The sequence below is a fragment of the Microcaecilia unicolor genome, chromosome 2 (genome assembly GCF_901765095.1).
Source record: "Microcaecilia unicolor chromosome 2, aMicUni1.1, whole genome shotgun sequence".
Taxonomy (NCBI): Eukaryota; Metazoa; Chordata; class Amphibia; order Gymnophiona; family Siphonopidae; genus Microcaecilia; species Microcaecilia unicolor.
In genome coordinates, this window is record NC_044032.1 from 264,162,484 (window position 1) to 264,178,274 (window position 15,791).

Consider the following 15,791-nt stretch of genomic DNA (forward strand, 5'->3'; position numbering starts at 1 on the left):
TTGTTGGGCAGACTGGATGGACCGTGCAGGTCTCTTTCTGCCGTCATCTACTATGATCTCTGCAACACAATAACACTAGTATTCAAAATGCACAAAACACAACTCTCCCACTGTTCAACAACCTTATGTGGCTGGCTGTCCCACATGAACTTTATCTCAGCTCAACATAACTCTGTATTTGTAAACACCGGAGACTGCAAACGCACCTCCTGTAGGATGTAAGCCACATTGGGCCTGCAAATAGGTGGGAAAATGTGGGATACAAACGCAACAAATAAACAAATAAAATAAATCTTTTGTTTGTCTTTTGATATAGACTGCCACCTGGTGGTAAGTCAGAGCATTTTCCTTCATCAGTAACCAAATAAATGTGACTCTCTCTCAGAAACAGTAACTCAAGTTATCAGAAACAAAACATTAGGTTTTTAATTAATTCTGTTACAGCACGCAATTTGTAAAATAACAATCCAACCCCCACCCTTTTATGTGAAATAAAAAAAAAGTTCAGATATAAATTTGTCAGACTGCTTATGGACCCAAGGCAGCAGCCATTTTCCACATTTTGGATCCACCACCTTTCGCCCAGAGATGGTTACAAATGTTTTCAAATAAGACTACATAAAATCTCACAGAAGGCCAGAGTGTTTAAACATCTCCAGAGGAGGCAGAACTTGGGAATGAAAAGAACAGGATCAATTATTTTCATGTAGTGACATCCTCCAACTTGAGAATAATGACTCCTAAGCATAAAAGCCAGCTTTTCAAAACGAGTGGGTAATGCAATACAAATCACCCCTCCCCAGCCATACTGCTTGCTCAGTATCATGGAGTTGGCTCCCATGCTCACAGATACAGTGAATCTCCTGTTATGATCATCACATTTAAGAGAGACACTGTTGCTGGGCCAGCTAAGGAAGGGGCAGTAAGGTAACAGTAGTTAACAGCAAAGATTAAAGAAAATAAATCCATCACTCCTGTATAGCATGGGAAAATAACTAGTCAATATTCTTAGGGTTTTGTAAATCCAAAAGCAAAATACATGAATACACATCAACTAATAATTCTAGAAGATTCTCTTTAGCTGCTTCCCTTAGGGATTAGCTATGTTGAGCACTATGTCACAGGATCACAGAAAACAGGAGCAGACTGGTCCATACAATCAGAGTACATAAGTTAGTAAGTGTGCTATCTACAGATATTGTACAGGTTGCACTGTTGTTGATCTTAAGGTGGCTCATGTCTTGTCTAGACTGTAGCCTGGGAAGAGAGTTACTTCTGGCTGGCCCGTACAGCCTCTTCAAGCTTGTTTTGTGGCATCAGTCCAAGGCATCCCAGAGCCTCCAATAGCTGCTCCTTAGCACTGCCAATGAAATTATTGCACAGAAAGGCTGGCAAACCACCGAAGCCATCCCGAAGGGTGTAGAGGGGCACCCGGACCAGCCCCATTACCTGCAATCAATCACAGAGGTAAAGGAACCATGAATAATACAAATGCAATATGCTGGCAAGCGAGTAACTAGGCCTGTTCAGTCTCTGTCCATTTTCCTTACCACAAAATCCCCCTCACTAGCCCAAGACAAAGGCAATCGGTGCCCATCCCAGGCTTTAGCCCTTACCATCTCACAACACTATGCCAATGCTTCTCAACCCGCTCCTAGAAGTACACTTAGCCAGTTGGGTTTTCAAGATATCCATAATGAATATGTATGAAGTAGATTTCCATGCCCCACCTTCACTGTATGTAGGGCCCACTATTATACACAAACACACACAGATCTTCTTTGTGCAGGTACGTGCTGTTAGCATATCGGCACCTTTTTTTCCCTTGCCCGTTCATCCCATCTCCCGCGGCCAAAGTGCTCAGACACGCACTGGTGGCTCTGCTGATCCCATGCCCCGGAACAGAAAGTTGACGTCAGAGGGACAGGGGATCGGCAAAGCTGACAGTGCGTGTCTGAACGCTGTGGCCCCGCGTCTTTGACTCCTTTTATTTGCTCGTCGCTTCTGCTCATTGGGAGAAGCAGGAGATACACTGGATGGGGAGAGATGCCGGATGAGGAGACAGGGGGTAAGGGGAGAAATGATGGATATGAGAGGACAGAGGGGACAAATGATGGAATTGGAAAGGAAAGGGGAAAATGCTGCATGGAAGTGGGGAAGAGAGAGGGGAAAGCTGTAGGTAGGCACAGTCAAAATAGGGGCAAATGCTGGATGAATATGGGGAGGAGAGAGGGGAAAATGCTGGGCGGAAGTGGGCAGGAGAGAGGGGCAAGCTGTAGGTAGACAGTCAAAAAAGGGAAACTGGGGGGGGGGGGGATTCAAGATGGCTGCCGTGTGTATCTGACGTACCTGCACTCTCTCTGAGTTCTCTCGATTTGGTAGCCGAAGCGCAGGGGCTGTCCGTCCTCCACTGCTCCTTCGTAGCAGAATCTTCCTCCGAATCAATCCACACTGCAATCTTTTGTTCAGAGAGCTTCGATACCGATATCGTCAGGAGGCAGCCCGGCTGGCTGGTTCAGGGGTGAATGGAGACCCCAGTCCAACCCAAGGGCTAGAGCTTTCGCTTAGCCCCGACCGAAGAGCTCCTCCTCCTCAACCCTCTGGGAGTACTCCTCTAATGGCGTCTTCCCTCCATGTGGCTGAACAAGGCATGGGGGAAGTAAGACGGGAGGTGGAAACATTGGCTGAGGGAGCTCAGCTTAGAGTAGGTGTACACCCAGAGGGAAGGAGCGTTAACGACATCCCCAGCCACAATGGAAGAGAGGCTGGATGGGATTCAGGGAAACGATCCATCTACTGAAGCAGAGGTAAAATTTAATTTTACTATATTGACTGAGAAACCCAAAGAAGTAACCCTGGATAATTTGTGGACATTAATAATGGACTTGGGGAAAGCAATTTGTCCACAGATTAAACAATTTAATCAAGAAGTTGCAAATTTAGATCTTAAGACTAAAGATATTGATTCTAGATATTGATTTAAAAACTCAAAATGAGGATTTAAAAAAAGAAATTAAGGAAGCACAATTACATCAAGAAGTTATGATTAAAGATCTAATATCTCTTAGGAGAAAACCCAAGTTTCTAGAAAATTCAATAAGAAACAATAATCTTAGATTATTGAACTTTCCCAAACAGACTTTGATATCCCCAAGAGATATGCTATGAAGATATATAAAGGAAAATTTGGGAGTAACTGAAGAGGCAATTCTTCCTTTTTCTCAAATATACTACTTGCCTTCAAAATTACAAACAACTCCCAATAATCCATTTGATATTTCAGAGATTCTAGAAGCCTCAGACAGCGCAACGGTGGCGTTAACACCGGATAAAAACTGGTTATTGAGATTATTTTTTCAGAACAGAGAGAAGAATTTCCTAGGATTGAGGATAAGTGTGCTTCCTGACGTTACCAAAGATACGCAGAAGAGACGACAAACATTCTTAATGATGAGACCCGGGGTAACCCAACTGGGGGCAACCTTTTTCCTTAGATACCCCTGCAAATGCGTTATAAAACATCAATCAAATAAATATGTTTTCTTCGATCCCATTCAGCTCTCAACCTTTTTAACATCTAAAGGAATTGTGACTGGAGAAAGATAATTGCTCTTTAGTAGTAATGTTTTTTTTTTGTATCATTATGGTACTCAGCTACAACGAATTCCTGATAAAAGATATTGTTCTTATATCTGTTAATATCCATATCTGTATATCTTGAATCCAGATATGTGGACTTGAGTATTAGTTGGTTAAAAAAAAAAAAAAAAAAAAAAAAAGAGTCTGACATTAGAAACATTTGTTTCCTTTCCTAATATGTATGGATTGTATGGATTGTAAAACAATTTACTTTTCTGAAACGAGTAGATTTTTGCTTGTGATTATATAGTAAATTTAATAAATAAAAATTTAAAAAAAGAGGGAAACTGAAAGATTGGATAGTAAAGAATTAAATCTGGACAGAGGTAGAAAATAAAATCGAAGAAAGCTGAAAGGAAAAAGAGGAGAGAAAAATGACAAATAAATAGGAAATCCTGGTAATAGAGTTAAGAGAAGACGAAGAAAGCAGAAACCAGAAACTGGGACCAACGCAATTGAAAAAAAAAAAAGTACGTGACCAGACAATATAGATAGAACAAAAATTGTATATTTAGTTTAAAATAAAGTAGTGTGGTAGCTGTGTTAATTTTTTGTTTAATTTGGAGTTGTTAATATGTAATTTAGTAAATAGAATATGTCATTTTTGAAATTTACATCTGGACATGGATGGAGGGGAGGAAAGAGAAAAGAAGAAGATGCACATGGATCGAGATGAGGAAAAGGGAAGAGAGGAAAAAAACTGCACATGGATGGAGAAAAATAGTCAAAAGCTGGATCCACGTTTTATTTATGGATGTAGGGCAAGAAATGAAGAAAGGAGGAAAGTAAAGAAATAAATGGAAAGGAAGCCCTGGAAATGGAGTTAAGAGAACAGATAGAGAGAAGCAGAATCAGAGACTGGGACCAACATGATCACAAAAAGTTACCAGACAACAAAGGTAGAAAATTTTCATTTTATTTTAATTTTAGTGTTTGGAATATATCCAATTTGAGAATTTACATCTGCTGATATTTTGCACTGGGTATACTGGAGCTGTAACAGCTTACAGAAATGATTTATAATGGAAAAAAAAAATCACAAGTTATTTTTTCTCCTATACTGGTACATTTTCAATTATGCATGTTTATATGTGCCACGGCTGGTGGTATAAGGGATGTGGCTAATGTAGGTGTGGCTATCATAGGAGCGGAGCCATAGGTGGTGACCCCCGCCCATAATGAGTACTGGTACCTTTTTTCCTACAAAAAAAGCACTGGCACTACATAAACATGTAACTAAAGAAGCAGGCAAGAATCATCAAAACAGTGAACACTGTAAAACCCCTTTTCCCACCCATCACAAAACCAATCCCAAACACCACCCAAAACCCCAATGCCCAATACAGTCAATTAAAAAAAAAAACCCCAAAGGGTCAGTTGGAGTAGAAGGGTAACGGTCAGGCCTACAAACCAGGAATCATTGTCTTGAGTGTTGTTGGTGGGGGGGGGGGGGGGGAGGAACAGGGAGGAACGCGATGACAAGGAGGTATAATGGACCTTCTGGAGGCAGTTGTTGTTATTCTGCTGGGATCGTTAGTACTTGTTTCCAGAATCTATGTAAGAGTGTAATGTTTGATTTTGAGTAGTTATCAATCAAAATTGTTTCAAGTTAAACATAAAGAACATAACACACAAAGAAAGAAGCTTCAAGTAGTAGGAGATTAAGGAAGGATTGCAGCCTTACATTTGCTGGCAGAGATGCCTAAGCCCCACCAGCTGAAGAGGTCTACTGCCCAAGGCCCGAGCTCTAGAGCAAATCAGTGGCAAGCTTCAGCCACTCTGGCCCTCCTTCTTCCCCCACTTTCCATCCACTACTACTACTACTATTTAGCATTTCTATAGCGCTACAAGGCATACGCAGCGCTGCACAAACATAGAAGAAAGACAGTCCCTGCTCAAAGAGCTTACAATCTAATAGACAAAAAATAAAGTAAGCAAATCAAATCAATTATTGTGTACAGGAAGGAGGAGGGTAGGTGGAGGCAGGTGGTTACAAGTGGTTACGAGTCAAAAGCAATGTTAAAGAGGTGGGCTTTCAGTCTAGATTTAAAGGTGGCCAAGGAAGGGGCAAGACGTAGGGGCTCAGGAAGTTTATTCCAGGCGTAGGGTGCAGCGAGACAGAAGGCGCGAAGTCTGGAGTTGGCAGTAGTGGAGAAGGGAACAGATAAGAAGGATTTATCCATGGAGCGGAGTGCACGGGAAGGGGTGTAGGGAAGGACGAGTGTGGAGAGATACTGGGGAGCAGCAGAGTGAATACATTTATAGGTTAGAAGAAGAAGTTTGAACAGTTTGAACATCCAGCGTCTGCCCTCCTTCTCTTCCATCCAGCCTCTGTCCTCCTCTTCCCCCTTCCATCTAGCCTCTGCCCACCTTCTCTCCCCCTTCCAACCAGCCTCTGCCCACCTTCTCTCCCCTCTTCCAACCAGCCTCTGCCCATGTTCTCTCCCTTCTTCCAACCAGCTTCTGTCCCCCTTCTCTCCCCCCTTCTATCCAGCATCTGCCCCCTCTCCCTTAATCCCCACCCAGTCTGGATTTCTAGATATACTAAATGAATATAAATAAAACATTAGAATGCACTGCCTCCAATGTAAGCAAACCTCTCTGATGTATATTCGTTGTAGAAAACTCAACTGGCTCAGTGTGTGGATTCAGCAAACTTTCCTATTTAGATTCATATCACCACCAAACATTTCATAATCCAGTTGTCTTGGCTACTAATTACACATTGGCAGCAATAATAAAGTTTCCCAGTTCTAGTGAGGTACAAATGCCTTCTGCTGAAACTTCAGCAGAGACACCATATCAGAAATAGGGAAATCTGGTCTATACAGAAACAACAATTTGTCATAACAGTAAATTAGCAATTATTGTTGCTTTCCCTGGAGTATGATCTTGTACTTTACTATATGGCCAAGAAAATTGCTGAAAAAAAAATTGTGAAACATAATTGTTCTGGCAAAAGGGAAATCACACAGGAGCCCCCTATAGCATATGAGCTGAAGAATCCCAGGTGCCAATTAGCCATGTACTCAACGATAAAAAATAAAATCTCAGTCATAACCATCAGTCAGCCTCCAAAGTAATTATCTATCAAACATGACTCTACCTCAGTGTCTGCAGTGCTCCCTCAGTTGTCTGTCTTTTCTCCTGCGCTCATGTGTGCCAGCCGGGTTATCACATTAACTCTTCTCTGCTGCGGCAGACCCTTCCTGCCACATCCCCTCCCGTGGTGGAAACAGGAAGTACATCACACTGGAGATGGTGGGATGAGACAGGAAGAAAGATCTGTGAGAAGAGAAAACGCATTAATGTGATAACCCAGGTCCCAGCTGACAAATAAGCAGGAGACCAATGCAGCACCGGGCCCGGGGAATCTTGCACCCCTCTTAGTGGCCCTGGGGGAAAATATGCCATGGCACCCCTGTGAGTTCACTGCAGCACCCCAGTTTGGAAACTGCTGGGTTAGCTTTTATAAACTATCAGAGATCGCAGAAAGAGGAAGACAGGTGACAATATCTGAAAAAGCTAAAAGAAGCTGGTAGAGTAGTCAGGAAAGCAAAGATACAAATGGAGGAAAAAATAGCCAATACGGTAAAATGGGGGAACAAAACAAAACATTTTTTAGATACGTTAGTGATAGAAGGAAGTACAAAAGTGGAATTGTGAGACTCGGTGAAAGGGAGGAATATATAGAAGCTAACAAAGATAAAGTGGAACTGCCTAACAAATATTTCTGTTTTGTGTTCACAGCTGAAAGGCTGGGAGCAGGACTGAAGAAGACAAACACGAATAAGAATGGAGGGGTGGCAGTCTCTGAACAATTTTCGGAGGACTATTTTCATGAGGAGCTGGCTAAACTAAAAGGTGAAATCTTAATCCTAATAGGGGATATATATATAATAGGAAGTACCTAAAACATTAACAAACAGTACTCCTGGGTTTGGTGTGCCCTTGTGTTTTTTTAGGGCTCTCTGACTGATCTTTATTGAGATTGTGCTCTGATGATACACAGAGACTGAAGAAACTGCAATTTAGGGTTTATGTTCAATGTTCTTTGTGGGATTTACATATGTGATCAGGGTATAAGTCTGGTGTGGATGGCAGTGTGAGTGAGTTGCAGGGATATTATTTGGTAATTCTTTTAATGCACTGGTTTGTTTTCACTAATAAAGATTTTGTAATTTATATAGAACAGGAGTACTGTTTGTTGTTAAACTAAAAGGTGGACAAAGCAATGGGGCCGGATGGCATACATCTGAGGGTATTGAAGGGACTTAGTGAAGTTCTAGTGGCTCTGTTGGCTGACCTTTTCAATGCTTCTCTAGATTCAGCAATGGTCCCAAAGGACTGAAGAAGCGCAGATGTGGTCCCTTTCCACAAAGGCAGAAGGAAGAGGTTGGGAACTACAGGCCAGTAAGCCTAACTTCTGTAGTAAGTAAATTAATGGAAGCGCTTTTAAAACAGAGCTCAGTGAAGTTTTTGGAATCCAATGGCCTACAGGACCCGAGGCAACATGGTTTCACTAGAAGCAGGTCTTGTCAGACAAATCTGATTAATTTCTTTGATTGGGTGACCAGAGAGTTGTATCGCGGGAGAGCACTAGATGTGGACTATTTAGATTTTAGCAAAGCCTTCGACACTGTTCTGTATAGATGACTAATAAATAAAGCGAGTGCCCTCAGTATGGCCCTAAAGTGACTGACAGTGTTAGGAACTGGTTGAGTGGAAGGTGACAGACGGTAGTGGTAAAGGGAGCTCACTCTGAGGAAAAGGATGTTCCCGATGGTGTGCCGCAAGGTTCACTTCTTGAGACAGTTCGTCAACATTTCTGTAAGCGATATTGCTGAAGGACTGTCTGGTAAGGTTTGCCTCCTTGCGGATGATACCAAAATCTGCAATAGGATGGACACCCCTGATGGTGTGGATAACATGAGGAAGGACTTGGTGAAGGGAAAAGAATGGTCTGGAATTTGGAAGCTTAGATTTAATGTTAAAAAAAAAAATACAGGGTTATGAATTTGGACTGCAAAATCCCGAGGGAGTGGTCCAGTTTAGGGGATGAAGAATTTTTGTGCACGAAAGAGGAGCGACACTGGAGTGTGAAGGTATGTGATGATCTTAAGGTGGCCAAATAGGTAGAAAAGGCAATGGCGAAAGCTAGAAGGAGCTTGGGTGTACAGGGAGAGGAATGGTCAGTAGGAAAAAGGAGGTGATGATGCCCCTGTATAAAAGACAATGGCAACACCTCATTTAGAATACTGTGTACAATTCTAGAGATGGCACCTTCAAAAAGATATAAACAGGATGGAGTAGGTCCAGAGGGCGGCTACTAAAATGGTCAGTGGTCTTCATCATAAAGTGTATGGGGACAGACTTAAAGATCTCAATATGTATACTTTAGAAGAAAAGAGGGAGAGGGGAGATATGATAGAGACAATTAAATACCTAACTATTAGATTGTAAGCTCTTTGAGCAGGGACTGTCTCTCTTTGTTAAATTGTACAGCGCTGCGTAACCCTAGTAGCGCTCTAGAAATGTTAAGTAGTAGTAGTAGTACACAACATAAATGCATAGGAGGCAGGTCTCTTTCATTTGAAAGGAAGTTCTGGAACAAGGGGACATAGGATGAAGGTGAAAGGGGACAGACTCAGAAGTAACCTGAGGAAATACTTCTTCATGGAAAGGGTGGTGAATTCCTGGAACGGTCTTCTGGTGGAAGTGCTAGAGATGAAAACAGTATCTGAATTAGAGAGCTTGAGACAAGTACATAGGATCTCAGAAGGAGTGATAAGACGACTAGATGGCATGGATGGGCAGACTGGATTGGTCCATATGGTCTTTATCTGCCTACATTTTTCTCTGGTACCATTTGTCAGCTCTTGCCAAACAATGTGGCAGGACTTTGCAAGTCAAGATATCAGGTATGATCACCCCAAGATTCTGTTTCTGTCTGCTATCAGTAGCTTACTCCTATCATGTATTACTACCTTGATTTATATAATATCTGGCAAATTCGCAACCTCTCCTCAAGCTCAGTTCACTCATTGTTAGGGTTGCCATCTGGCTACAGGGTTGATCTAGTTTGATTTTACCCTACTTTTCTTGCATTCTCTAAGAAAAGTGTGACTACAACTGGGAAATCAGAACTACTACAAGTCCCCACATAAAACAGGGTAAACTCAGAACTGGATCTACCCTGTTGGACAAGAACAGAGCCATTTGGCAACCTACTTATTTTATTTCCTTCATCTTGAGTGGGTTAATAGAGTGGAGAACAAGTCAAGCGTACCTCCAACCCATGGTCTTTGGCATGCACAGCCCCTCCTTCTAATTGTTCCAGGTCTCCCAGACTCAGGCGCTTGGCGTAGAAGTGCCCTACAATCTTCCGAGGACTCTCCATGACCCAGGAGCTAATGAAATCATTTTCAGTCACGTAGCAAGCACTGGCCCCTGGCCCCAGCTCTTCAGCCAACTCCCGGTTCAGGCCTTCCTCCAGGGAGCCATCCTTTGCATCAATAAATCCACCCGGGAAACCCAAGCATCCATCAAAGCGCATCTGCATCTATGTAAAGGGCAAAGAAAAAGTGATCAGAGATGCCACACACCCCATTCACACAGCTGCCAAGTAGGGCAGGATCATTCTATGGACCAGGTAAGGCACTGGCTCAGGGCGACAGCGATAAAGGGTGACAAAATCCCAGTCCAGCAACTCTCCCTCTCTCTTCCCTTCCCCCCTGGTGGGAGGGGGGAAGAAGAGATACTGGACCAGGATTCAGAATTTTGCCACCCGTTATCACCAGCAAAGGGGAGAGGGCTTGAGAGAGGGGGGGGGGGGAGCTACCAGATCACAGTTGAAGGTGCCAGCCCTACACTCAAATGCCTCAATTCAAGAAGAGAGAATCTGGTCAGTCTTGATTTTTTACCTTCCATCCTAGTACACCATAGTACTTATACTCTCTTGCTTTTTAACATGTGAAATCAGTTGAGCAGGTAGTACCAGAATGTACCAAGACAGGGCACTCAAAGCCTTCAAAATCTGCACAGGCAGCAGTAATGCATTCCATGACACCAGTGTTTCACCCCATCAAGAGCTTCTCTAACATCATAACAACATCAAGTGCCAGGACTCTGTACTGGGGACAGCCAGTCACATTCTCAGTCTCACACCACATGCCAGGAACCCCAATAAGCCATCAACCCTGCCCCCCCCCCCCCCCACCAGCCACGCTTGTTTTTGAACTATACCCCTATGCACTTTTTATTTTATTTTTAATACCCTGCATTCAAGATTCCCCAACTTCCTGAACCAGCTTGTGCTCCTCAAGGAGGTTAGATTGAGAACAGGAGACGGAGTGAGCTTATCTATACCATTGTATGAGCTGAAGCTGGAGCTTGCCACCATTTTCGCTCACATAAAACAATAGCAAATGCTATTGAAAACAATAGCAAAAGGATTAAACCTTTGTAATGGAGTTGCTTGCTTCTCTTGTTCTAATGTTTTATATTTGCAATAATTCAATAAAAAAATCTGGGGGAAAAAGAAATAATGGACTGCCTAAGCATGGTCCATCTATAAAAAGTCAAAAGCTGTTCCAAATGGATAGGCAGTGCCTTAAAAGATAGAGGCCAAAAGATTTTTTTTAATTTGACAGCTTTTAATTAATTTGAAAGCTTCCCATATGTTGATATAAATATCATTAAATAAAAATTGAATATCACTAAAACTGCTTTAAAAATTATTGTAGCTCGTAGAAACAGCAGTTATAAACTCTGTATTTTGTGCTCATTTTTCTACACAATATAGGAAGCCAAATTTTAGTGAGGATATCTTGTTTCCCGAAGGGTTCATTTTAACTATTGTTGTAATGTACTTTGGGAAGCCTGGTGTTATAAAGATAGAATATACCAAAATAAAATGGAAGTAAAATGAAACTCTTTCATTGGTGCACATGGAACCACATTTCATCCATTTGTAGAAGTGTACATTTTAGATACACGAATGGATTATTCTACTTTGAGCACATTTCAGGGACAAGTGGCTTTATAAATCAAAATAAATATTTTGTTTCAAGCAGATCTTTTATTTAAACATAACTAAATGGGCTATAGGCCCCTAATGCAGTCCATTGGTTTTCTTATATTTTGTTCATGTGATTACTTATACTGTGGCAAAACAGACAACTCTTATCTCTTCTATCTGGTCGATAATAAAATAACTCATTGCAGTGGCGTAGGAAGGGGGGGCCGGGAGGGGCGGTCCACCCCGGGTGCACGCGCTCGGGGGGGGGGGGGGTGCCCGGCCCCGCTGGGTTCCCTGCTCTCTCTGCCCCGAACAGGTTACTTCCTGTTCCGGGGCAGAGAGAGCAGGGAACCAGCGGGGCCGACGCAGCTCTGAGTGACGTGCACTCGGGGCGGATCGGCCCTCCCGCAGGTAAGAATGCGGTCCGGGGGGGGGGGGTTGCGCTCCAGGGGGGGGCACGCCATGCTGCACCTGGGGGGGGGTGCGCAGCGGCGACCCGCCCCGGGTGCCATTAGCCCTCGCTACAGCACTGACTCATTGTGAACGTTATTCACCCTAAAAGGTTGTTTTGTGGCTGTATATAAGGCACTATGATATTGACAAAATAAGAATATGTTTTTTGTTCCTAATCATGCATCCAAAGGTTATATAATTGTGAGAAATGTGTAATATATTGCTTTTTTCACTTAACATAATTGCAAAGATAGAATATATGGTTTAGGCCCTAACTAGACTTGTATAGCGCCTTCTAAATATCACTAACAAAGGAACTCTGTTAGTTTAAAGAGACATGTGCAAATTGATAAGAAGCTGAGACAAGAGAGAGAGAAGGGGGGGGGGGGGAAAAAGCCCAAACTGCTGAAACACGAGAAACAGGAAAAGCTTCAAGGACAGGCCTTAGAGCTAAGATAAATGTAGCCAGGCATGAGACCATGATTGAACATCTGCAAAATAAACTGTGAAAGAGGGGAGCGGGGGAGGTGAATCATTCCATGTGCGAGACTGCTAAGGCAGAGCTCCTCACATGGAAGTCTCAAATAAGAAAATGCAAACCGAGAACTAACAATGGACAGAGGCTCAGGCTTGGTCAACGGAAAATGTTAGAGGGGACTGTCATATGATAATTAGCAATGATGCAGTGTGTGTGTGTGGGGGGGGGGGGGGGGGGTGGTAAATGTGATCAATATCCAATGAGAAACTTAGGGGCAGACACTTAAATTTAACCAAGAAAGAAAGGGTATATAATCTGTAAACCTTAAGGGAAGGGTGCCTGCTTGCTTTCAGAGACACCCATTCTTGCAAGAGTGTATTTTTGAAATAAACTAATTAAGACTGCTTCACCAATCTGATTTGTAAGTCCTTTTTGGTATGGGGTTCTCAGGTTATCCTGGGGACTGGTTTATAACATTATCATTCAGAAAAGCCGGTTTACTTATTAATGGAACATAACCACAAAGGCATGGTAGGGTCACATTTTCAGTATGGTAATACTAGAGCCCAGGTAAGGAACAGGTTACTTTGAGTTAGTCTTCACTGGACCAAACTTGCTTTCCTTGTGCCATCACCATCCAGCTGGATAAGCAGTGTCTTAAAATGTGGAGGATAAAGGATTTTTTTTTACATTTATATCCCAAGCAAACTCGGGTTCAATGTGGCTTACATTTGAAAATACAGTGAGACAGAATAATAGAATTCAGTTCTATCATGGGAGCAAGTAGATGGATATAACGGTAACGGTACCTAGATACACCATCTAGTGCACTGACAATTTTTCTTTTTATTAAAAGCCAACTGCTGATGTGTTCATAAAGAGCTTGAGGATGTTACTCCTGAGGTTTGTCTGGTCCAGGACTAGTTCCACACCTAGATATACCTGAGCTGGTTGCCAGCAGTGGCACCTGCTATTTCAGAGTCAATTTTAGCAGTTTCTGCTCATTTACATTTTTAAAACATAGTTATGTTTTTGTGTATATCCATGTAGGTTGTTTCCTATAGGTCATTGCAGATTTTAGTGCAAGTTAGATACTCTGTAAGCCGCACTGAACCTGCTATCGAGCAGGAAAGAGCGGGGTATAAATGCTACAAATAAAATATGTCTGAAACATTTAACAAAGATGAGATTAGCATATATATCAAGCTGGGCATTTAAAAATCTGTTCTGTAATGATGCTCAAGGTTCAGAAATCATAGCCACAAGTACAGACAGTTATTCAAATATTATCACATGTATACACAAGAACAGGCATCCATACACACATTGCAAAAGTAAACAACTTTTACAATGTACATCCAAAACTTTATTTTTATTTTCTCATTTCCATCTTCCAAAATTCCAGACAGCAGTCCAAAACAAGTCAGAAACAACACAGTTTATACCTAATTGTTCAAACACCTTAGGATTCACTTTTGGGTTTAAAAAGCAAAACCATGTGCATGTACGGACGGGATAAACAAATTAAAACAAAGTTTAAAGCAAATGCCTTTAATATGTAATAATTGGTAGCAATAATGAAACAGTGATGGAATAGTCATATAGCAGGCAGCCATAGAAATGCTAAATAGTAGTAGTAGTAGATAACAGATTATTTTCCATTGAACATAATGAACTTTGTATGAACTTGGCGGCTAATATGTGTGCTGACTGGCCAACATTGGCACATTTAGACTGACTAGACAGAACTTCTGCATGAAGGAAGCTATTCCCTCATTATTCAATATCTCTCTGTGAAATGGTAGTAATAAAAAAGACACATGCATTTTTATAATATAATACTGCAATCCACAAAACAAATGGAGCAAGTTCTCACATACCATCTTTTTCTTTTGATGTAGGCACAGGAAAAAAATGTTAAATGCTCCCAGGTTTCAACCTGTGTTTTTTTTTAAACTGTACTTATAAATAGTAAGTTTAATTGTTAAGCACCTGATTCTCATAACATGTTGTCTGTTTTGGTGGCCCTTTACTGGGTGAAAACATCTCTGCATCTTTTTCTTTTGATGTAAGCACAGGAAATGTTTTAATACTCCCAGGTTTCAAACAAATTAATGTTTAATTGTGATATGTGTCAAAAATAAGTAAATAGATAGATAGAAACTCTGAATGTTGAGCACCTGATTCTCATAACATGATGTCTGCTTTTGTGGCCATTTACCAGGAGAAAAAAATATCTGCACAAATATAACACATGCTAAGGTGTCCCTATAACCAGCCCCTCCAAATGACACACTGATAACAATTTATAAGCACTTAAGCACCACCATACTGGGAAAAGACCAAGGGGCCATCAAGCCCAGCATCCTGTCTCTGACAGCAGTCAATCCAGGCTTCAAGAAATTACTACTATATATGAAAAGTTATTCCATTATTATACTTCCTCTGTGTACATCCGTATGCTGCAGAAGCTGGCTTGTTTGAAAATCTAAGTGAGATTAAATAAAAAAAAAAATGCTACCAACAATAAAGAAGACAACGTGGATGCAGTAGCTCATGGGTGTAGGGCAACGACGGCTGCGCAGGGAAAGGGAAACTGAGATTGACCTGATTCGCTTCAGCGTTTTGACATCACTTCGTCTCATCTTCGTCTACCCTCCTTAGATGTACCTAAATATTCCATACCCTGCCCTTTCTCACCAGTACCACGTGACGAATCGGCACGCGGCCAAACAGTTTGCTGGGGCTCGGAGCGTGCAGCAGGACGTGGCCAGCGCGCTTGTATTCCGGCCCCATCTCCGAGCCGGCCCCAGGCGCCGCTTTCCTCACCGCAGCCATACTGACAAGCACGTGAACGATACTGTCTACCACATTCTCACATACGTGTCTGCCCAATCCATGCCACGTGACGCACGCCACCACCTCACAGGTCCACCGCTACTATAGAATAGAGTGGGGCGAGGTCGCCGCCGACAGAAGGATATTATCCAATGGGCAACAGGAGGTCGTTTGTGATTGTCCAACTGGAATCGAGAACTGTCATCAAATCAGAATTTCCAGAAGGAAGTTTTGGGATATTTTTTAGCCAATCAGCATCAGAAATAGGGCATAGCCTCATAGGCTCTTCTTATTGTTTTGCAGGGTTTTTTTTTCAAATAATCTTTACATCAGCACATAGATGATACTTGATACACCGTCGTG

At 42.1% G+C, this 15,791-nt stretch overlaps 1 protein-coding gene across 2 annotated transcripts; it reads right to left on the reverse strand.

Moving 5' to 3' along the window:
* Positions 1 to 427: 427 nt before the first annotated feature.
* On the reverse strand, positions 428 to 15,525 carry NUDT16 (nudix hydrolase 16). 2 transcript variants are annotated; one of them, XM_030192424.1, is made up of 3 exons: positions 15,474 to 15,525; positions 9,929 to 10,201; positions 428 to 1,449 (listed from the first exon to the last, which is right to left on the reverse strand). In XM_030192424.1, the coding sequence occupies exons 2-3, from the start codon at positions 10,199 to 10,201 to the stop codon at positions 1,270 to 1,272; spliced, it is 453 nt and encodes a 150-aa protein (XP_030048284.1). In that variant the 5' UTR covers positions 15,474 to 15,525; the 3' UTR covers positions 428 to 1,269. The 2 variants fall into 2 exon arrangements, with proteins under 2 accessions (XP_030048284.1, XP_030048283.1); XM_030192423.1 differs by lacking the exon at positions 15,474 to 15,525 and adding an exon at positions 15,291 to 15,463.
* Positions 15,526 to 15,791: the final 266 nt, after the last annotated feature.